Source organism: Cryptomeria japonica, chromosome 7, assembly GCF_030272615.1.
Source record: "Cryptomeria japonica chromosome 7, Sugi_1.0, whole genome shotgun sequence".
In the NCBI taxonomy this organism is placed as follows: Eukaryota; Viridiplantae; Streptophyta; class Pinopsida; order Cupressales; family Cupressaceae; genus Cryptomeria; species Cryptomeria japonica.
The window spans coordinates 165,961,183-165,985,660 of NC_081411.1; the positions used below are offsets into that span (position 1 = coordinate 165,961,183).

Here is a 24,478-nt window from a genome sequence, read left to right on the forward strand (position 1 = left end):
TAAGCACCAAATGTAAATTAAATCAAGGGAACAAGTCTGTATATATAGCATTCCCTATGAACCAGCTCCAAATGTAAATTAAATCAAGTGAGCAAATTTGTATATATACTAACATTCCCCATGAATCAAGGACCCACCTTTGGAAACAAGATCGTGATCATATTCTAATTAGAATACCTTATAAACCCTCAAGCCAAAAAACTAATTCCGAGAGCATCTTTTATACTTCATCCGACTTTTTTAATTTAAACCCTCAAAATCTTTACACCTAGACCTAATTTTAGTACAACGTAAAGTCTATTTGCCTTCTCATCAGGCGGCGAGGCGTTGGAGGAGCAGAGGGTTTGAAGAGGAAGGGGTGTTCACTGTCGGGTGCGTGGGGTGAGTGCAAGACGGTAAGTCTTCTGGTAATAGGTAGCTCTCCTTTATTTCAACATGAGTATCTGTTGTGTTATTAATGGTGTATATCCACACTGCATTTTTGAAGGAATTTATTCGTCTGCTACAATGATACCGAATCTTATGCTCAATCTCTCTCGTTGGTTCGTTACAAAATCTATCCTGTCTTTATTTAAATTCAAGCCCGTTAAACTCTGGCTTAACAAGTTTGACGAAATTTTTGGAAGTCATTGGTCCACAAGATTTTAAATATTTCTTGGGCTCCATTTAACAGGACATAGAAGAGATTGATGTTAATTTGGTCGTAATTTCGTTGATTTCACCATATGATGCTGGTTTAGCTGGATAGTTTCAGGCTATTTGTAAGAAATCATTTCTCCTGGATCCTATTTGAAGGTTTAGTGGTTTTAAATCTACATTTTACAAAGAACAAAACCCCAATACACTATATGTACATGTATTTATTTCTGTCAGGTGTATATAATACATATATGCTTAAATATTTCACAACTTTAGAGTGGACTGGGCTAACCAGATTATCTGGATTGCAAATTTTTACGAGTGACGCCTTGACCTCTGTCAATGCAATATCTTTTGGTTTTGTAGCCACAGCCGACCTAGTTTGAAAATTTTAAGTGATGGCATTATTTGAACTTTTTTTAAGACCAAGGCCCTCTTTTTCATCAGTTCAAAACACAGATGGCAGAGCTCTAGTTCGAGCGCATATATAGTTACTAGATAAATTTTTTTTTTTTTTTTTAAGTATAAATCTGGTTTAGATTCAGGAACCATAAAAAATAAGACAGAGAAGCTCTGCCCCGAACATAAAATACAAAACGCAACACCAGAGCACCCTGGACAGGAAACAGCCATTGGGAAGGCCCACATCGCAACATGCAGCCAGAACACACAGCCAAACATAATCCCCACAACGTCTACTGCTGTGTCCATCACTGATTAGGAGGGTGCAACTTCAGATCAAGATGAAGAGGCCCCTTAATGTCATCTTGCATTAATCTGATTACTTCAAATGGGAAGTCACTCCACCAGCACTTGACATGAACACCAACATCCCTCTTCAAAGATACACTTACGTTGGCTGCCCAGTCTGCCACCCGGTTCCCAGCTCTTTTGATATGAGAAAACTTAACCTCCTCAAACTCTTTGGCCACCCACTTAGCACTCTTAATGATCGCTACCATCTTCCAGTTCTGAACTACTCCCCCTTAAATGGAATCTATAATCAGACTTGAGTGACCATCTATCCATAATTTCTTTCATCCCATCTCCATGGCTATTATCAAGCCCCACATCAGTGCTCTAGCTCAAACCCGAAATCCAATTCAAACATTACCAACAAGCTCATTGAGACTATCTCTGAATATTACCCTTCTGCCAGCCTTCCCAGGGTTGCTCTTTGCTGACCATCAAAATTGAAATTTCAACCACCCCTCATCCGTAGCAATCCACCTAACTGGTCTTTCATTATGAATCTCCTCAATCTCACCTATCATATTATCCACTTAGTCCCACACTCTTTCTTCTGATCTGCTAGAGGCTAGGAAAATTCTCCTATTTCTCTCTATCCGTAAATTCCTAACAAAGATGGTCGGAGCTGCATCCTAAATGATTTCAGGCCAGGGCTACACACTTTTAGTTCCCAGCTCTCAAGCAACTTAGGAACATTCTCCGTGAGAACTCAAGATAATTCCCACCTAGCAAGAAAACCAATCCCATGTGAGAGCCCTTCTCTTCTAGGTGATGCAAAAAAACACATTTATCTTAGGAACTCTGTGTTTGAACCACTATTTGTTGTCCACCCATTCTGATTTATCCATGTTGCAAAATTAATTTAAAAAGGGCTACTGCATCAAGATTCGACCATTGCCTTTGTCTCCCCATACTATAATTTGTCCTCCCTAGCAGGGCCAAAACAGGCCATTTGATCATTTCCTCCTGAATATCATCACAAGCCTTCATAAATTTTGCTAAAGGAGTGGTGAGATCATTTCATTTTCTATTTGGGGGTAAGCCATCCATGTAGTCCTCAACCCAATCGCTCACAACATTCTGAAAATGGGTAGCCAAAGGAAAATGGGGGGGGGGGGTCCATTAAAGCCCAGGCCTCAGACCAACAGTCGCTTCAGAACCTGATTTTTCTACCATCCCCCAATCTCCATCTCAAATCTGGCATAATGACCCTTCTACAATGTCTAAGGAAATTCCAAATACTGGACCTCAGAGGAAGAATGTAGTCCTGACCAAACGGATCATCTATGTTATTTTGAAGATATTTGGGTTGAAGAATCTTGCTCCACAATTTATCCTTCTCATAAATTCGGCAGATCAACTTAGCTCCTAGAGCTATATTCATCTGTTTGCATTTACTGATGCCCAGCACCCCCACTTTGACAGGCTTACATATTTCTTCCGATATGATTAGATTATCATTATATTTAAAATTGTCTTTGCATCCTCGCCACAAAGAACCTCTTTTTACATCTTTAATAATCTTAGCCACTTTGCTTTGGATTTGAAACACAGACATTGTGTAAACCAGAACAATAGGCGTAGAAGCTTTGATGAGAGTAATTCTGCTTGCTCGAGAAAGCCAATGACCCTTCCAAGAAGCAAGCATGCCATGAACCTTGCTGAGGACGTTGCTCCAATCTAACATTTGTAGGCTTTCTGTTAACTAGAGGCGTACCTAAATATTTACTAGGAAACTGAGTAACATCAAAACCCAAGGTTCCTTGAATCATGATCTCCAGCCAAGGGACTTTCAAGAAGAAAATCTGAGACTTGGCGTCATTCACCTTTTGTCCAACTGCAAGTTCATATTGAACCAAAATCTGTTTAAATTTAAATACCCAAGCCTCCCTTGCCATAGCCTCTCCAAATAATAAAGTATCTTCAACAAACTGAAGATGACAGATGTTATTAGAACCTTGAGAGTTTTGCAACCCTCTGATATTGCCAATTCTGACCTCTTTTTGTAAACTTACGCTTAAAGCTCCAGCCAGAATGAGGAACAAAAATGGTGACAATGGGTCACCTTGACGAAGACCCCTTTTAGCACAGAAAAAATCAGTAGGAACACCATTGATAAGAACATTATATGAGGTGGACAAAATGCAGCTTTGAACCTACTTACTCCAAGAATCACCAAACCCTAGTTTTCTTTTAATTCTTAATAGAAAGTCCCAAGGAACTCTATTGTAAGCCTTGTTCATGTCCAATTTGATAGGCATTCCATCCTTCTTCCTACTTTGGATGTAATGAATAACTTCGCGAGTGATCACAATACTGTCTAAAATCTATCTTTCAAGAAACCTCTCTACTCTCTTGAGATTGAGCTGTCCAAGCAAATCTTGCATCTTGACACCATAGCCTTAGACACTACTTTATAAACTGCGTTATAGAGAGCAATGGGCCTGAACTAATTGAATTATTTAGGATCTCTCAACTTAGGAACAAGAGCAATATACGTTGTATTCCAAGGTTTACAGATAGCTTTGCATAACCTGCTCTCTTCAGATGCTAACCATACATCTTCACCTACAAGATCTCAATATTTTTGAAAAATTTCAATCTGGAAGCCATCCGGGGCTGGGAGCCTTTCTAGCTCCCATAGAAAAGGCAAGTCTCCCAATCTCTTTCTTGGAGAAGGGGGCGAGAAGCACTTCAGTTTGTTCATCTGATATAACATTGGGGATATTACTTAGCATCTCCTCTTGGGAGGCAAGATCTAACTCAGGGGGGACACCAGGCAAGGCTTGAAAAAAGTTCTTTTATTCCAAACAAAATAGCCTCAATATCCTCCAGAACAGTCCCCTCAGGCATTTGAATTTTCAAGATCTTATTATTTTGTCTCCTGATCTTGGTGGCAGTGTGGAAGAAGTTGGTGTTTGTCACCCTCACGCAGCTTGGATTTTTGATGTCAAAAAATTCTTCCATTTGAAGCAGCCTGTTGTGCTCTTCGATCAGCTCCAGTTCCTTGGCCTTGTTTTCTAAAGGAAAACCTTTAATAGCAATGTCCAATTCTAAATTTTGGAAGTCCATTTCCACATTATACTTGTTCTTGAACAGATCTCGAAAAGAGTTCTTATTCCAAAACCTAGCTTGCCTGCTCACTTCCTTCAATTTGTTATACAAGATGAACCTTACACGACCCTTAAACTTTACCTTCCACCAAACTTCCAAAACCTGAGCAAACTTTGGGTGTTCGTACCCAAAAGCTTCCATCTTGAAAGGAATAACTGTAAGCTTGATCGCTTTGATCACAAAGAGGGAAATTGGCCAATGGTCGGAACCACTATAATGTAAGATTTTGGAAATAAAGTAGTCGAACTCAAATACCAATCTGAATTAACTAAAAATCTGTCAAGTCTGATTTTGATATTGTCTTCTCCTATTCTTTTATTGGACCAAGTATACCAGCCAGCCTTGGGCTTGATGTCAGTGAAGGCTAGGTCATCACACAACCTCCTAAGGCCAATGATCCTAGGGTGTTAAGGGCCCTGCCTCCCAACTTCTCGTCAAGGGACAACACCACATTAAAATCCTTTCCGACAAACCAACTCCCATTCTCATTTAGAGCTCTAAATTTTTAGAGATACTCCAAAACCTCCAATCTATCTCCTTCCAAATTAGGCCCATGGACATTAGTAACCATTAAATGCTTGTTATGTTGAAAATTAGCTATTTCGGATAAAGGCAATTTCCAATTGTATTTGTCTAAAATGTTGTACGATTTATTATTGGGGCTGGGCCCAAATCAATTATAATAAATAAAGGCAATAACTTCATTATGAGGCAGGACCTATTGAGCGGTCTAATAATATTATTGTAAAATGTAAAACATATAAGCAAGCCGACTTGCTAACTTGAAGCCTCAAGTCAAGTATATAATCAAGTCAATTGTATGGCATTAGATACAATCATATCATGCGAATCACATCTCTCAAGTCAGCAAATTTGTAATGAGCCTTAAGTCAGCGAAATTGTTACCTTAAGCATATTCATCTTCTTGAAGGTTAGTGCACATCCTTCTCCATTGGCAGGTCTGATATACATGTTGCCAGGTCTGCAATAGTCACCTTAAGTCTGAGACAGACTTCTGGAAGGCCAGCGAATCGTCCCTATGCAAGCAAATTCCTTCTACTTATTAGTGTATCACATCTCCAAGACAGCAAAGTAGATTTGATACATTTCAGTCTCCACATAGATCAAGCGAATTTGGTTGAAGACTCTTTTAGTAGCAAACTTATCTTATATTGGAGATAAGTTTCATGTCTTGTAATTGCCTTCATATTTGACATAATACAATTGGATTTTTGAGGCTGGGTTTTTCACCTCCAAGAAGGTGGTTTTCCCAGGGTATTGCTGTGTTGTGTTTATGTTGCATTGTGTTTTTCATTGCTCTTTTAGTTTACATTGAATTCTGTTATATCTGATTGATAAAATTAAGATGTTATACCTAAGAAACTTGCATTGAGCTGAAATACAAGAATGCTTAGCTTCCACAACCAACCTAAGTTGCCGAATCGGGTATGGGAATGGGGATGGGTACGGGTATGAATCGCCGGTACGGCATAATTTTTTTTGGGGGTTGGGTTTATTTTTGGTACGTTCATACAAAAATAATATATATTTATAGTTTATTTTTGGTACGTTCATACAAAAATAATATATATTTATGTATGTATGTATGTAATATGTATGATGCATGTATATATGTAATATGTATGATGCATGCATATATGTAATATGTATGTATGTATATGTAGCTAAAATATAGAATTTAGTTTGTCATATGCCAATACATATGCTAAACAAAACCATTACAAATTTCAAATTTGGAAACATAACATGCTAATTTAAATTCAGCTTTCAATATCAAAAATATCAAACTAGAATCTCATGATAGATAAGTTCTCAGCAGTGTAGGTCTTAAGAATATCAAAAAGATCAAACTAGAATCACTAAACATTTCACATCTAAAAACACTAACCCTGGACGTACCCACAGGAGATTTGTTTCAGAATCCGATTCCGGTGCGTTTCATACCCGGAATCGCCCGAAAAATCCCAAGATTCAGCAACTTAGCAACCAACCCCAAAACATTGTTTTTGTTCCAAGCTATAGCCTGTCCACAAACTGTACCAATGGCATTACCAGCTACCCCTTCACTGTTTCCCCAAATCCTTGGGATTAAGTCAATGAATTGACCCCCCTCCATCTTAGTCTCTTGAATCAGAAGAACGTCTGGGCTCTCAACTTCAAACAGCTGTTTGAGCAAATGGCATTTCTCCAGGCCATTGAGGCCTCCGATATTCCAGCTCAAGATCTTCATGACCTCCTGGGATCAGGGAGGTGCCTGCCTCTGTTACTCCGGTGTTTCATTCCCAACTTCTTCCAAGGTCTTAAGCTTTGCCTGAATGCTATTTTTCCCACTAAATTTTTTAGTTCTCCTTCTGGCAATGGACCAATCATTCACCTTATCTGATTCCTCTCCTCTTGTAGAATGGAGATCCCTATACCAACCATTGACAACCAAAGCTCCATTCAATTGTTTAGAGCTGGACTTCCTTTCCTTTTGAATAGAGAGAGGGGCAATCACCTCAGCATCCCCCTCCACTTCTTTGCTCGTAATGTCATTCCCTCCATCATTCTCTGTCTCCTTGGACTTGAGGGCCCTCAAATCCCCTTCTTGAACAGACCTTCCAAGACCCCCTCACCATTTGTCTCGGAAGGAGCAATTGTTGCTCTCCTATACTGGTAACTGTATAATAGCATCACCTAATGCAACCAAGGCTGCCTGCATCTTTCTGTCAGTGCTCTTGGTGAGATCTTGTTGTGCCATGCCGCCTGCCCTATCCCCAGCAGCCTTGCTCTTCTTCTCACAGAACTTAGTCATTTGACCTACTGTACCGACTGCATCCAAAACATTTGATGGGCAGGCATTCATAATCTATTTCTTGAAGCCTCTCAATCAGAATGGAGGACAATCGAACTGTGTGTTTAAGTGGTTTACTCATTTCAACCTTCACACATTCGTGCAAAAGATGCAGGAATCCGATTGCCAGGGGCCGCCACACACTGCATATATTCCTCTAGACAGTTTCTGATGAGCTTGAAAACCTCTTCCATCTTGAGCTCTTGTGAAAGCTTATACATCCTGATCCACAAGGGCGCTTGATCAACTTGGTGCAAGGCTCAATGCCAAGAGACCAAGCCCAAGCATATAGCCCTGCATTCCCCATAAACCAAGGCCCGCCACTCCTTTCTCTTCTCCACCAAACCCTGATTGAACAGTAAACTGCCCATAGTTTGGGGCTTTGGGCAATGTCAGAAACCTCATCTGCTCCCCTGCAATCCAATGCTATGGTTCACAACCCCTGCACGGTGGAATCTGGTAAACCCTTGCTTGCTGCCATGTAACAATGATAGTTACTGGATAAACTCGACAATGATAGTTACTGGATAAAATTGACCCTTCATCTGCTGTAAGTTTTATCATTATGCTTCTAAATCTTTTTATTTTTCCCACTATATTTTGATTGAAATATAAGTCACTTAGTTTTAGTCAAAACCACAATTTTTTTTTTAAGGATGCTGCATGGATGTATTTTTATCTTTCAAGATTGAATTAATTTTGTTTTTAGACAAAGGTTTAGTCAGCAGGTAGTAAATTGAATTTGTATGGATCCATGTACAAATACCATTAATGTAGGACAATTGCTTTTTTCATAAACACACTTTGGCGCGATGGCCAAGTGAATGTTATTTCTCTTTTTTCTTTCTTTTTCTTATTGTTACTTTGGTAATAATAAAGGAGAGAAGAAGTTGTTATGTTGTAATGTCCGTGTTAAGCAAAATTTAACTCAATTCAAATCATCAGTGTGCATATTATTTGACAAGTCTCCTGTTATTTGTACAAAACTGATATTGGCACTAAAACCATTTGTTATGTTCATAAGTGAAATTTGCTATAAGTGTTCTAAATTAAGATTTTATTATGAAACTAATTCCAGCTAATTCAGATACCTTGATGTTCATCCTCGACTGATTTGATTATATAATTAGTATGAGACAAATAGGATTCAAACTATCTTCATTGTGTTAAGAGTTGGAAACAAATGATTTCAATATATAAAACAAAATAGATTCAAACCATATTTGATCACCTGCTGCATAGTCTGTCCTGCTTTAGTTGCCGTCAATTTTAATCATAATCAAATCGCTATTATATTAAGCGCGCAAGCTAAGACTAATCAAAACGTCAAGTGACCTTGACTGAGTAACCAGGAGTCATGTAGTTCCAAGCGAGAAAATACATGGTTTAATGTTTAAAAAAAATGGTTAAAAAAATCACCAGAAAAAAATCCCCGTCCCAGTCCCGGGGACGTTTCAGGGACTTGGGGACGGCCAGTTCCCCCGTCCCCAAATTGTGATGCATTTTGAGGGGATGTCCCCGAAACGGAGGGACGCCTGCCCTAGCTCTGGGGGACGTCCGTACATTCTGGGGACGGATTGGGGGCGTCCCCAATTTGTCCCTGGGACGGCCAGACGTCCCCCATATCTAAGGCCATTAAAAAATAGTATTTTCAATTTTTTAATTTTTTTTTCTAATATAGGCCCCTTATTAATTCAAATTGTTATTAAAAATAAAAAAAATTAAAAGATAACATTAATTAAATTTTAAATTTATTAATTTAATTCATAATTTTATATCAAACGTTTAAAATTAATTCATATTATAAATATAAAATATTAAATTGATTGGTTGGGATTCCATTGGATGAGGTGGACGTAGACCATGACAGTGGGAGAGACTCAGAGGACTCTGATTTTGATGCAATGTTAGGAGATGCAGTTTAGGGGCAGTATTATACTTTGCTATTTTGTATTTTGTTTTACTTAGTACTATTTTGATTTTCATATCGTGATTGACAATGAAATTATATGGCAGCAGTGTAGCCTTTGGGCATTTTGACATTTTGTATGTTATTTCTTCAATATCTATTATGATATGCATATTGACAATGTGAATGAATTGAAATTCTGATTTATGAATGCATAATTGCATATTGTCTATTGAGTATTAACAATGTTGTATGTTCAGAGTATTCATTCTAAAATGTTTTCAACTTTTCATAGTATCATACACATGTTATATCCATGTTTTCATATGAATATAATGTATATATGCATGCTTTATCCATGTATGAATGTTTAGAATTTTCCTATATATTTTAAATTTTTCCTATATTTTATATAGCCGTCCCCTTGCCATCCCCCGCCGTCCCCAAATTTGGCAAAAAAATTTGCCGTCCCAGATACGTTGCCAAATTTTGCCGTCCCAGAAACGTGTCCCGCCGTCCCCCGCCGTCCCCGTCCGGGAAACTCGGGGTAACGTAGACAATGACTTTAAAATGTCCGTAAACAAAAATCCATTTTTGAATCAATTTGACATGACAGGTAAATGCATGAAATATGCCATGTTTCAGTTTTTGTGGAAGTGTTATTTTATTACTCCAAATAAAATACAACCCTCACCACTCAGCATATTTTACATATATTTTTTTAATATAGGTATACTAGTAAATAAAGTTTTTTAAAATATTTTGAATGACAATTTTTTTTTAGTAAAACAATGAGTCATTCTTCTTCAAGTTTGTAGTGAGTACCTACTGTAAATGAGTTTTGCATCCAAACATAATTTAACAGTTTATTAAATTACGTCCATTATGACCAAGAATGTTTCTGACAACTTAAATTATTATTGTGATTGCTTTTGGATTTGATTGTGTGCTTTTGGATTATCCTTGAGCTTTCTATCATCCTGATGATGGATCACACTGTGTGATCCGAAACGTTGATGATAAAAAACATACACAATCAAATCTAAAAGCCATCACAATAACTATTATGGATTGTGGAAAACTGATATATTTAACTTAAATTATTGTGTTTAGAAAACATTTTAAATCATTTAAATGAACTTTAGAAATATCATCATTATTATCAAATTATGTGTTGTGTAATCAATTTCCTTCCCAATGTTTTGTAGGAAAACGTAGTTCAAAGAAAAGGGGAAAGTTGATGCACACAAAACAAGGGGGACGAAGCCACCAAGGATTTCAGGTGAGGTCAATTTTGAACTTCACTAAGGCAACGAATCATATTTTTCTTTTTAAGATTTGTTATTTATATTTTATTTTTTTCGTTTTGCAAGTCATACAAAAATTAAAATGCGCTTATAAATAGTAGTGTGTATTTCTATTTTTCTATATGCATGTGAATATAGTTATATATTTGTATGCATATCAAATATACATGTATGTTTACATGTGTGCATGTTTGCATGTGGAATATACATACATATACACATGTATATTTCTAGACAGATGTATGTGTGTATATATGTACATACATATACACATATATACACAACAAATAATATATTTATGGATAGGGTATGAGGTATTCACTGTTCTTGTTAAACTTCTCTTTAGCTTTCTTTATTACATATGATGATGCATTGAGATGTTTATTGTTCAACAAGCATGCACAATGACTACAGTAGTGTGAATGGCTTTTTTTTTGTATAATATGAATGTGAAAGATGTGGTACATGTTTTGTGCAGCTTAATATACAGGATGAGGCCCTTAGATGAGCAGGAAACCACTGTAGTTTTCGAGAAACTTTACAAATTTGTAGGGAACAATTTGAAGCACATTGTAGAAAGGCCTTCTAGTGAAGGGCCTGATGGGAAAGCAGGACTGTACTGTTTCCGCCTGCAGAAAAATCGCGTCTACTATGTGAGTGAGGCCCTTGTTAAGAGAGCCACCAACATTGCCAGAGATAATCTTGTGAGCCTTGGCACTTGCATTGGAAAATTCACTAAGGGTGGTAAATTCCAGCTCACCATTCAATGCCTTGATCTTCTTGCAGCCCATGCCAAGTACAAAATATGGCTCAAGCCCACTGCAGAAATGAGCTTTCTCTATGGTAATCATGTTACTAAGAGTGGATTGGGTAGGATTACTGAAAATACTGCTCAGAATGAGGGTGTTGTAATTTTTAACATGTCTGATATTCCATTGGGGTTTGGAGTAGCTGCCAAATCTACCCAGGACTGTAGGAAGCTTGACCCAAATGGAATTGTTGCTTACCATCAGGCTGATATTGGTGAATATTTACGCATGGAAGATGAGCTCTAAAATTGGAATAGACTGCTTCTTATTTGGTTAAATTGCTACAACTTATAAAATTGGCTGCAGAATCTTTTTGCCATATGAGATATAAAACTGAATAGCATGTATCTAGTGTCTGAGGTTCTAGCAATTCTTCTAATCTGTAATAGAAATTTTGGAAAATCATAATTTTGTAGGCGAGGGAAAAAATAAAATGACAAGGAATTGGAATTAAATGTAATTTAAAAAAGAAATGATTAGTCATTTAATCAAAACTTAAATTATTACTATAAATTTATAGTTATCGCATAAATATATATTTCACAAATTATAAAACTAGCATACATATGATTTAAAAAAAATATATAAAAAATGTTAAGAGATCAAATTTCAAAATATTTAACATCCATAAGAACCATATATTCTAGAAATCAACCTTGACCATATCTAGTTTTAGAACTCTGCAGTTCATAACTAGTTTAAAATTTTGCTGGTCTTCTAGCTCATGTAAATAGGAGAGTTTTGTCATATGATCAACTCCAGCCGGAGGTGCTTTTGTATCCCTTGGTTACACATTTGCCAAATTAACGCACCTGTAGATAACCAAAAACATTTAGCATATGCTCCAATTTAACGGACGCAATGATAAAATTTCCTGGTAAATTACCAATGATTTTGCTCCAACTTCCGGAAAAACACAATGCAAGTAAATGCTTGAATAGATTGAACCATTCAGCAATGCAAATGAAACAAATGCCCAGAATTGCATTTCAAGTTTAATACAAGGGTGCCAAAAATTCAATACAATTAAAAATGCCCCACTCATTCTAATTACTGCATGTCCAATGTAAAAGACTCATCCATTCTGACAGATAAATCGATGCTTGTAACTGCTCTTTATTTGAAAATCACTGTAGAAGCCAAATATTTTACTATACATAACTCGTGACAGTACAGCGTACATCACTTTGAAAACCAGTCCTATACAACTGAAAAGCTAGGTCAACACAATTAACACATTTAAAATGATTTCATGATTAAAACAGGATTCCAGCACACCTAACAAAAACTGCACATTTTCATCTCCAAATAGTTTATTCTGTACAAGCCCTTACCTTCTTTGCAGCAGCAGCCTGAACTTCAACCTTTAGCCTTTCCATACATCAAACCTACTATTATGTTGACAGGGGCTGCCTGCATCCAAATCAGGGAAGACAAGTAAGAATATCTTCAGAGACTAGTAATATAATTCCATAAAACAAACATTATAAACAAAAAGCACGTCCTAAATTGACTGGGTATATGACTTAACCAACATTGAAATCAGAAAATTATAGATATTTTTTTAGAAGATTAGAGTAACTTTATTTTCCATACATTATAGCTGAACCCAGTTGTAATTTACCACTATTTACAGCTGATGGCAGTCTTTGGAGGCAGTTACGAAGCAGTTCACGCGGGAGTTTGGAGGCAGTTTTGGATGGTCTAAATGATCTTTTTCAATTTTAAATCGTATATTTTTAATTTTCAAATTTTTAAATAGTATAGATTGATACTTCAAATAATTATTAGTATAATATAAATTGATTTAGAATAGTTTGAAAGATAGAATATAATTTTTTTTAAATTTTATAATATAGATTTTTAGAATAGTTTCTAATATAAACGTAAATATTTAATTAATTATTTTTGAAATATTTATAATAAGATTATCTTTAATATTTTTTAATATGAATTTAAAAATTTACTAAGTAACATTTAAAGTTGAGATGCATTATTAATAGTTATCATCATTTAATATTATAGATGATTTTATAATGTTTATTATAAGAATATATATTAATTTAGAATATATTATAATTGTTTTTAATTTTTAGAATATTTTTAACAAGATTATCTTAAATATTTTTTAATATAAATTTTAAAGTATATGTTTTTGTATGTATTGATAATAGTTATAATCATTTTCAAATTTTATATTTTTTAAATTTAATATGTATGATTGCTAAAATTGATAAAAATATTCAATTTAATATATATTTTTTTTATGTAAAACTATTCATACAAAATATTTTTTTGATAATTTATTATTTTTTTCTAAACGTCAACTGAAAGGAATTCAAATGGTCTCACACCATATAAAACTAGACAAGACTTACATGTTAAACAACATCAAAAGATCACAAAACCATAAAATTAGAGGGGAAATGGTTGCTCATTTTAACCAAATTAAAGAATCATTGTTTTCTTATGTTTAATTCACATGTTAAAATATATGTGATGACATGACAATCCAAATTAAAAGCTTATAAACTAGGGGAAGTGTATGTGTTATAACTAATTTTGTGTACCAACAAATTCTAAAGAGTACTTCGTATTTTGATTTGAGTACTTTGTATTTTGATTATTATTTTTGGTTGTCTCCATATTAACTGCTTCTAGCTTATGGGTACTAATGATGCACATTGTGGGATGCTTTATGTTCACAAGAGTCAAAAAGTACACATTTTAAAGTGTCGCTTGATACCTACTAAAGATGCTCTATTAACCATTCACTTAAAATTGTCAATATTTATGCATAATTGTCCTAGTAGCTGTGCAATATGGGTATCAATAAAGGTGCACAAATGAGCCAATTATGGTCCAAACATGCTAACTATTGGGGCTAAAGTGGGTGGCTATTGGTACATGTGAAATTTATTAATGGGCTTTTAGTTATTACTTTTTGAGTTTCTTTAAAGTTAGTGATTATGGGGTTGAGTGCACAAGGAGTGAACGATTATTAGAAATATAACAACCACTGGTGCTTGACCTAGAGCACTTTAAGAGCTATGTTGCCAACTATAAAGGGTTCTAGTTGAAGAAGTAAATGGACATCCAATCAAGGCCCCCTTGCATGCAAAGCCTAAGAGTACATACAAGCAAACAATATTTCCTATCAAAGATTTATTTTCTACAAGGAGGTGGCGACTCTCTTTTTAGAAGAACTTGATAAAGGATGTAAAGGAGTTTCAAATTTGTAAACCTTTCACTGCAATACTTCTAGGTATTTTTGTATGTTTGTGAAAAAGCTTTCAAGTGTTAAATTTTTCCCTATTAAGTGAATTTAGTACTAAGGAGAAAGGGAAAATATAATGATGAATTTGCATACTTTTGTGATGTAAATCTTAGTCAATATTATACAAAAGTATATTTTCATGTTGAAATTTTTTTTATAGCCTAAAGATTTTTAATTAAGTTGAAACCAAATCATGTAGCCTGAAGATTTGCATCATGTTAACGATTTTTTAGATTTGTTGAAAAGGCAACCAAGATGTATCAATAAACATATCCCCATGAGTTTCCAAATTCAATAATGCATTATTCACAACAACAACATCAACCATGTCCACAAAGAGGCAATGTATTTTATATATAAATTTTCGTCATATCCCTGATTATCCAAATCACTTTCCTCTAGAGCTTAAAGAGCATGCATCCAAATTTCATGGAAGGGAAAATGAATTAGTTGTTAGGCAGAGCATGCACTCAAATTTCATGGAAAGGAAAGCGAATCAATGTGCTTTCATTTTGTGAGTTTATTGAGGACTATCAAATTTGTGAACCCAAATTTTATGGAAGGGAGAGCAAATCAACTATTAGACACGTGCATTCATTTTGTGAGTTTATTGAGGACTTTCAGATTTGTGCACCCAAATTTCATGGAAGGGAGAACGAATCAGCTGTTAGGCTTATGCTTTCATTTGGTGATTTTATTGAGGACTTTCATATGCTTTCATTTCGTGAGTTTATTGAGGACTTACATATTTGTGCAGAGTTTCATAAGGTCTCTTTAGTATGTTGTTGCTGCAATGTATATCTTCTCATGTTTTGTAAGGTCTCTTTAGTATGTTGCCACTGTAATGTATATCTTCCCATGTTTTGTAAGGTCTCTGATAGATGTAAGTGAATGGTTCAGCAGGTTGCCTTTACAATGTAGATCTTCCTATGAAGATCTTCATGGAAGGAATATGTAAGTGAATGGTTATTTAGTGCATAATTATCTTTCCCATTCACTTACATCTATCTTTAAAGTTAGTGATTGTGGGGTTGCCCACAATGTATATCTTTCCACATGGAAGACACGAGTATGTTGCCTCTACAATTTATAACTTCCCATGTTTGTAAGGTCTCTTTAATATTTTTCCTATGCAATGCATATCTTCCCATGTTTTAGTATGTTGCCTATGTAATGTATATCTTGCAATGTATATCTTCCCAAGTTTTTAAGGTTTTTTAAGGTTTCTAATAGATGATGCAAGTGAATGGTTCCCATGAAGATCTTCATGGAAATAGTATGTTTCTACAATGTATATCTTCTCATGAAGATCTTTATGGGATCTTCACGAGTATGTTGCCTCTATAATGTACATATATTGATCTTCATATGTTACCTCTATAATGTATATATCTTGATCTTCATGGGAAGAGTATGTTTCTACAATGTATATCTTCCCATGAAGATCTTTATGGGAAGATATACATCTTCATGAGTATGTTGCCTCTATGATGTACATATCTTTCCAAGTATGTTGCCTCTACAATGCATATCTTCCCATGAAGATCTATATGGGGAGAGTAGAGTATGTTGCCTCTACAATGTATATCTTCTGATGAAGATCTTCATGGAAATATTTTAGAAGGTTGTTCTTGAATCAGTTTCTTGCACAAATGAATATTATGCACAAAATGTTAAGCCACAATGAATATCTTCCCATGAAGATTTTTATGATAATATATACATCTTCACGAGTATGTTACCTCTAGAATGTATATATCTTCCTGAGTATGTTGTCTACAATGTGCACAAAATGTTAAGCCCTAGTGTATTACAATGTATATCTTCGATCTTCATTGGAAGATATACATCTTCAAAAATATGTTGTCTCTACAATGTATATATCTTCCCGAGTATGTTGCCTCTACAATGTGCACAAAAAGTTAAGCCCCAATGTATAACCATGTATATCTTCCCATGAAGATCATGGGGAGATATACATCTTCACGAGTATGTTGCCCACAATGTATATCTTCCCACATGGAAGACACAAGTATGTTGCATCTACAATGTATATCTTCCCATGTTTGTAAGGTCTCTTTAGTATGTTATCTCTGCAATGTATATCTTCCCATGTTTTTGATTAAGGAAAAACAAGTTTTTAAGGGACCAGAAACCCTTTACAAGACAGGTTTTAGAAGGACCTGCAACCCGAACCGAAAGATAAACTTGAAAGACCACTCAAAGAAACAGAACACAAAAGAGATTTGGCCCAACCAATCAAAAGAAGGGGAACAACATTAATCCCCACAAAAAACCTACAGGCTGCAAAAAACCAACAACCCTAACCCAACCAGGAAGGATCAAGAATTTGACCTACCCTTATGGGATCGAAGGGTCATATCAAAAGAGGACTGGGACAATTTAGATTTTTTACTTTTAACAGTAATCCATCCCTCCTCAACCCTAGCAGCAACCTTTTGCCAAGAGGATGGGTCCAGAATAGAGGACCTCCCCTCATCAGGAGGAACAGAGCCAGCATCCAAAGAGGCAGCAATCTGAGATGCGGGAGGGTCATCCATCGAAGAGGAAGATCCATAATTTTTCAAACGATCACTCGGGATGCCACCGCAGGCATCGACACATTCCTGAGGCAAGGAAACACCAGAAACAAGAGGCGTACCCTCAGTCTGAGGAACCTGTGCCACCACCTGGGAGAAGCTTTTCTTTTTAACAAAATAGTGTTAAGAGGATGCACCCTTCCACCAAGAAGCAAATCTTTTTTTCTTTTTATCTGTTTCACACCCTACAGCAACATGTCCAGTCTCGAAGCACTTTCGACATCTAAAGGGATACCTTCAAAGTCGAGTGGTTGGACCTAAGATCCCAAGGATGATTCAATCTCTAACTCAGCTGGAAGCCCTTTAGAGACATCAATGTTAACCAAAATACGAGCATAAGTAGAATGATAAATTTGGTAAGATTCCTTATCAATCATTAGGAATTCGCCTAAAGCCTCCCCCACTTCCTCTAGCAGAGAGTCCATCCATAGATGAAGGGGAAGGTTAGGGAGCCTAACCCAAATAGGAATCTCATTAAATAAATCAGTAGATGGGTTAAAGCCTGAGAACCAGGGTTTAACCATCAAAACATATTTGTCCTCCCAGCTAAAAGGATTAATCCCTAAGATTTTCAATCTGTCCTCTGCATATTCAAATTTAGCAATGAAAAAACCCTTGGTTGAAGGAAAAATGTTAATTGAACCTTTTATGATTGGTTCCCAACTTTGGGAAATCCAAGTGTGTAGCTGAGGAAGGCTTAGCCAAAAACCCCGAAACCTGCAGATCAGACCATGAGCTTCAAACACAAAGGAAGTGTGGACGATCTCCATATCAGTATCAATAGACACCTTGAAAACTAGAGGTTTGCAAACAGAAACAACCATAGGCCCCAAGCCACAGATACCCCGATCAACAGCAGAGGGCGCTAGATGCACCATATCACCATCCATAGAGGAAACCCCCGCATAGCTCCCATTCACAGCACCAGGCAAAGTCTCACCAGCCGCACCAGGGGAACCAAGCGACTGGACGAAATCACCAGCCGACCTAAGGGTAGACGGCTTCGCTGCAGCGGACGTCCTTAGGGCAGCGGCGGCGGCAGCTGCAGACGCAGACGGCCTTAGGGCGGCAGACGACATCGCAAAAAGTTTTTTTCCGTATATCTTCCCATGTTTGTAAGGTCTCTTTAGTATGTTTCCTATGCAATGCATATCTTCACATGTTTTAGTATGTTGCCTATGTAATGTCCCATGTTTTTTAAGGTTTCTAATAGATGATGCAAGTGAATGGTTCCCATGAAGATCTTCATGGAAAGAGTATGTTTCTACAATGTATATCTTCATGTCATGGAAAGAGTATGTTTCTACAATGTATATCTTCTCATGAAGATCTTTATGGGATCTTCACGAGTATGTTGCCTCTATAATGTAGATATCTTGATCTTCATAGGAAGAGTATGTTTCCACAATGTATATCTTCCCATGAAGATCTTTATGGGAAGATATACATCTTCATGAGTATGTTGCCTTGATGTATATATCTTTCCAAGTATGTTGATGTATATTCATGGGAAGATACATCTTCATGAGTATGTTGCCTAAGTATGTTGATGTTCTTCCTAAGTATGTTGATGTATATTCATGGGAAGATATACATCTTCACGAGTATGTTGCCTAAGTATGTTGATGTTCTTCCTGAGTATGTTGATGTATATTCATGGGAAGATATACATCTTCATGAGTATGGTGATGTATATTCATGGGAAGATATATATCTTCATGAGTATGTTGCCTTTTATGGGAAGATATACATCTTCATGAGTATGTTGCCTTGATGTATATATCTTTCCAAGTATGTTGCCTTCATGATATACATCTTCATGAGTATATTGATGCATATTCATGGGAAGATATACATCTTTCCAAGTATGTTGCCTTTTATGGGAAGATATACATCTTTCCAAGTATGTTGCCTTGATGTATACATCTTTCCAAGTATGTTGCCAAGTATGTATACACCTTTCCAAGTATGTATACATCTTTCCAAGTATGTTGCCTTTCCAAGTATGTTGCCTTGATGTATACATCTTTCCAAGTATGTATACATATTTCCAAGAATGTTGCCTCTATCTTCATGGGACTCTACAATATATATCTTCCCATGATGTATACATCTTCCCAAGTATATTGCCTCTATCTTCATGGGACTTTACAATGTATAGCTTCCTATGAAGATCATGGGGAGAGTAGAGTATGTTGCCTCTACAATGTATATCTTCCCATAAAGATCGAAAGTAGAGTATTCTTCATGGAGAGAGTAGAGTATGTTGCCTCTACAATGTATATCTTCCCATATCTTCATGGGACTCTACAATTAGAGTATTCTTCATGGGGAGAGTAGAGTATGTTGCCTCTACAGTGTATATCTTCCCATATCTTCATGGGACTCTACAATATATATCTTCCCATGAAGATCATGGGGAGAGTAGAGTATGTTGCCTCTACAGTGTATATCTTCCCATGAAGATCGAGAGTAGAGTATTCTTCAAGGGAGAGTAGAGTATGTTGCCTCTACAGTGTATATCTTCATGGTCTTAAGGGGAGAGTAGAGTATATCTTCATGGTCTTAGTGTATATCTTCATGGTCTTAAGGGGAGAGTAGAGTATGTTGCCTTTATAGTGTATAGAGTATGTTGCCTCTATAGTGTATATCTTCCCATGAAGATCTTCATGGAAAAATTTTAGTGTATATTTAGAAGGTTGTTCTTGAATCAGTTTGTTGCACAAATGAACATGAAGATCTTAGAAGGTTGTTCTTGAATCAGTTTGTTGCAAAAATGAAGATTCTTTATGGGTATATATCTTCCAGAGTATGTTGGCTACAATGTGTACAAAATATTAAGCCCTAGTGTATTACAAATAATATGTTGTCTATACATCTTCACAAATATGTTGTCTCCCCTAGTATGTTGCCCACAATGTATATCTTCCCAAGATTCATGGGAAGCATGGGAAGAGTTTGGGAACCTTCTTGAATCAGCACAAATGAAGATTCTTTATGGGTATATATCTTCTATACATCTTCACATTCTTTATGGGTATATATCTTCCAGAGTATGTTGGCTACAATGTGTACGAAATCTTAAGCCCTAGTGTATTACAAATAATATGTTGTCTATACATCTTCACAAATATGTTGTCTCCCCCCACAATGTATATCTTCCCAAGATTCATGGGAAGCATGGGAAGAGTTTGGGAAGAGTTTAGAAGGTTGATCTTAATCAATTTGGTGCCACAAATGAAGATTATGTGCAATGAAGATTCATGGGAAGATATGCATCAATGCATATCTTCCCAAGATTCATGGGAAGCATGGGGGAGTTTGGGACGCATGGGAGAGTTTGGGAAGAGTTTAGAAGGTTGTTCTTGAACCAATTCATGGGAAGATTATGTGTCAATGTATATCTTCCCAAGATTCATGGGAAGCATGGGAAGAGCTTGGGAAGAGTTTAGAAGGTTGTTCTTGAATCATTTTGGTGCCACAAATGAAGATTATGTGCAATGAAGATTCATGGGAAGATTATGTGTAGATTATGTGTTGAATCAGTTTGGTGCCACAAATGAAGATTATGTGTAGATTATGTGTTGAATCAGTTTGGTGCCACAAATGAAGATTATGTGAAGATTATGTGTTGAATCAGTTTGGTGCCACAAATGAAGATTATGTGCAATGAAGATTCATGGGAAAATTATGTGCAATTCATGGGAAGATTATGTGCAATGAAGGTTCATGGAACAATTCATGGGAAGATTATGTGCAATGAAGATTCATGGAAAGATTCATGGGAAGATGTGGAAGATACAAGTATGTTGCCTTTATAATATCCCATGAAGATTCATGGGAAGCATGGGATGAAGAGTCATGGGAAGCATGGGATGAGTTTTCATGGGAAGATTATGTGCAATGAAGATTCATGGGAAGCATGGGAAGAGTTTTCATGGGAAGATTATGAGCAATGAAGATTATGTGCAATGAAGATTCAGGGGGAGATTATGTGCAATGAAGATTCAGGGGGAGATTATGTGCAATGAAGATTCAGGGGGAGATTATGTGCAATGAAGATTCAGGGGGAGATAGCATGGGGAAGATTATGTGCAATGAAGATTCGTGGGGAAGTTAGCATGGGAAGATTATGGGCAATGAAGATTCATGTGGAAGATAGCATGGGAAGAGTAGATAGCATGGGAAGAGTTTAGAAGGTTTAGAAGGTTGTTCTTGAATCAGTTTGGTGCTACAAATGAATCAGTTTGGTGCCACAATTTGTGCATGGAAGAGATTATGTGCAATGAAGATTCATGTGGAAGATAGCATGGGAAGAGTTTAGAAGGTTGTTCTTGAATCAGTTTGGTGCTACAAATGAATCATTTTGGTGCCACAAATGAGCACCAATGAATCATTTTGGTGCCACAAATGAAGATTATGTGCAATGAAGATTCATGGGAAGAGTTTAGAAGGTTGTTCTTGAATCAGTTTGGTGCCACAAATGAAGATTATACACAAAATGTTATTTAATGGGAAGAGTTTAGAAGGTTGTTCTTGAATCAGTTTGGTGCCACAAATGAAGCTTATACACAAAATGTTAAGCCCCAGTGTATTCCAACAAACAATGAACAAACAATGATCTGATATGGCATGTGCACAATGATACTTGTTTCATCTTTATCTTCACCATGGCGCTTCTTGTTAAAGAAGAAAGAGAGACCTTAATTTGCAGAGGGAAATAGGATTCACTGTGAAATCTCAAGACTTTGGTTCCTTAAAAACTTTAGAGTTCGATAACTACCTGAAGAGTTTTGATTGTTTTGATCATAGGCCATAGTTCTTTTAGGTCCCTGCCAGAATGATTTCATGTTTAAGGACTAACCCTAATAGGTACTAGTTTGCAAATTTAGAGCAAACTGGTTCAAAAATAAATGGGTATTGGGCAATTACCCTCTTTGATAGATTGTTTTGCAGTTTATACTTCAATCATAACGGGTAATTGTTCCGTTTGCCAACCAATAATTAGGTGAAAGAGACTATAAAAACAACTGAAAGGAACACTAAAGAAAGCCCAAATGGATACATGAAGCTCTACAAGAGCTAAACTATTTAACTCAGGAATCCCATTAATAACATGAAAAATTCTTACCATCAAGCCATCGAGATGGAGAAATTCAAACAAATGCTCCAATCTAAGCTCGATGATCCATACTTTCAAGATAGCATATAATGATCACTAAGATTAACATAACATCATAAAAACTATTTCACTCAGGAATTCCATCAATACCATGACGAATTCTCACCATCAAGCCATCTCATCGAAAATTTAACTCAGGAATTCCATTAATACCATGACGAACTCTCACCATCAAGCCAACTCATCGAAATGGAGAAATTCAAAACAATGCTCCTATCTAAGCTTGATGATCCGTACTTTCAAGATAGCACAACAATAATGATAACTAAGATTAACATAACATCATAAATGAAGATACATATATCCAAACAGATACACCAACAAAACACCCTTCATCTCCATTAAGAGATGAGACAGTTGGATCATAACACACATTAAGCTTCATATTCGCCTTCAAAGACCATTTCCTAGGATTATTTTTATAATGCAATAAACATCTCACTTATTAAGCTCCTGGTGCAGCATCCTGTACTTTGCCCTGCAAATAACCACCATATTCCCTAGCATAGTCCTTCACATGGCTTGCAGTATCAGCAATCCTCATACGTGCATAATCTATCTGATCAGAACCAGGAGGGTGCCTTCCCCTCAGATAATTATACATCCATGAAAGAACAGAAAACACTGCAAGACCAAATCCCCCTGCAGAAAACAGACATGCAGCTGCCACAAAGAGCACCGTTCCCACAGGTATCAGTATGGGACTGAACAAAATCAAAAGAGGTGTCAAAAGCACCATTCCCACCATAGTTCCTGCCACTGTGAGCCCAGTCAAGAACAGCAAGATTGCACCAGATACAAAAAGTGTTACAAAACCCAAAACCTGAGTTGAGTTGGGTGCATTCTCATTGATTCTGCCCATTACTCCCTGATTCCGATCAGCCATTTTGAACCCTCAAAGCTCCTAAAGACTCAAACCCCAAATACCCCTATAGCCCAAACAAACCCAATATTTATATATGTCCTGAACTAACTGAACTCAGAACAATCGGTGTATTGAAGAACCTAAATAAATTATCTCCGAGTGCTGGACTAATGAATCAGCTCACAGACAGACAAATCACTACGTGTTATTGTCAATATATTGTCGGTTTTTGTGAGGGACTATAAAAGTGTAATGGGTAAGCGTGGCAGGATGATAAGGATGGAGTCCATGCAGCAGAACACAATATGAGCCGCTTGGCTGGGCATTTGGGTTACTATCTTACACGTATTGATTTATGGAGATCACCACTTGGTAGTTTAATGCATCGAAAAGGTCATAAAGAACTGTGCGATCATTCTGGTTAGCAATGTGGAAAAGTAAATGATCTATCTTCTTGTGATTGTTATTATCAAACAATTCGGGATCATCACACCATTTAAAGAGTCAGCAATCAGGTGTCGCCTGCCATGGAGATTTATCACATTTAAAAGCCTAGAGGATGAATGCGATATATTTAACATGGGCTGCAATAAAAGCCTATACGATGAATGAGTAGGTGATGGCCTAGTAATGGAACTCTTGGTCCTTCGCTTTGAAAGGACACTGATTCTTCCTATTTCTATGGCATTCTTCATTATTCCACATCTACTCTCTCATTTTAATTATTATTTTGTTACAATATTGGGAAACCATCTAATAGTTGAACGCTATAATTTCGGATTTCTCAAGATCTTATGTGAAATTTTAAATCACTCTCAAATTTTTGACTGCAGCTTATTTGACAAGTCTTCTACTTATAATTAAGGTTTTAGGGCCACATCATCAAATGTGGTGGCACATCAACATGTTTTTTTTGTTGAGGTGCCCAAAAAGGCTCAAAAAATGTGAGATTGATACTTGTACACCAAGTCATATTTTATTAGCATGTTGATGTGGCATCACATGATTTGTTGCTTTTTAGATCTAAAGAATGCATTTCATTCAATTATGGGTAGTCATCATCAACTACAAAACCCTCAAATCTATGCTAAAATCCAACCTACCAATAGAGAAAAGAAAAACGAATGCAAGAAACTAAAGACAACAACAATTAAACAAAATATCAAGCATTC

General features: G+C 36.4%; 2 protein-coding genes across 3 annotated transcripts; one reads left to right on the forward strand and one right to left on the reverse strand.

The window, feature by feature from the left end:
• The first annotated feature begins 241 nt into the window (after positions 1 to 241).
• LOC131068811 (uncharacterized) lies at positions 242 to 11,741 on the forward strand. 2 transcript variants are annotated; one of them, XM_058004083.2, is made up of 3 exons: positions 242 to 395; positions 10,475 to 10,548; positions 11,052 to 11,741. In XM_058004083.2, the coding sequence occupies exon 3, from the start codon at positions 11,065 to 11,067 to the stop codon at positions 11,626 to 11,628; it is 564 nt and encodes a 187-aa protein (XP_057860066.1). In that variant the 5' UTR covers positions 242 to 395; positions 10,475 to 10,548; positions 11,052 to 11,064; the 3' UTR covers positions 11,629 to 11,741. The 2 variants fall into 2 exon arrangements, with proteins under 2 accessions (XP_057860066.1, XP_057860067.1); XM_058004084.2 differs by lacking the exon at positions 242 to 395 and adding an exon at positions 9,778 to 9,882.
• Positions 11,742 to 22,693: 10,952 nt separating this feature from the next.
• LOC131068810 (oleosin G) lies at positions 22,694 to 23,945 on the reverse strand. Its single transcript, XM_058004081.2, has one exon. It carries the CDS (start codon positions 23,325 to 23,327, stop codon positions 22,887 to 22,889), a length of 441 nt encoding a protein of 146 aa, XP_057860064.1. The 5' UTR covers positions 23,328 to 23,945; the 3' UTR covers positions 22,694 to 22,886.
• Between the last annotated feature and the right edge of the window lie 533 nt (positions 23,946 to 24,478).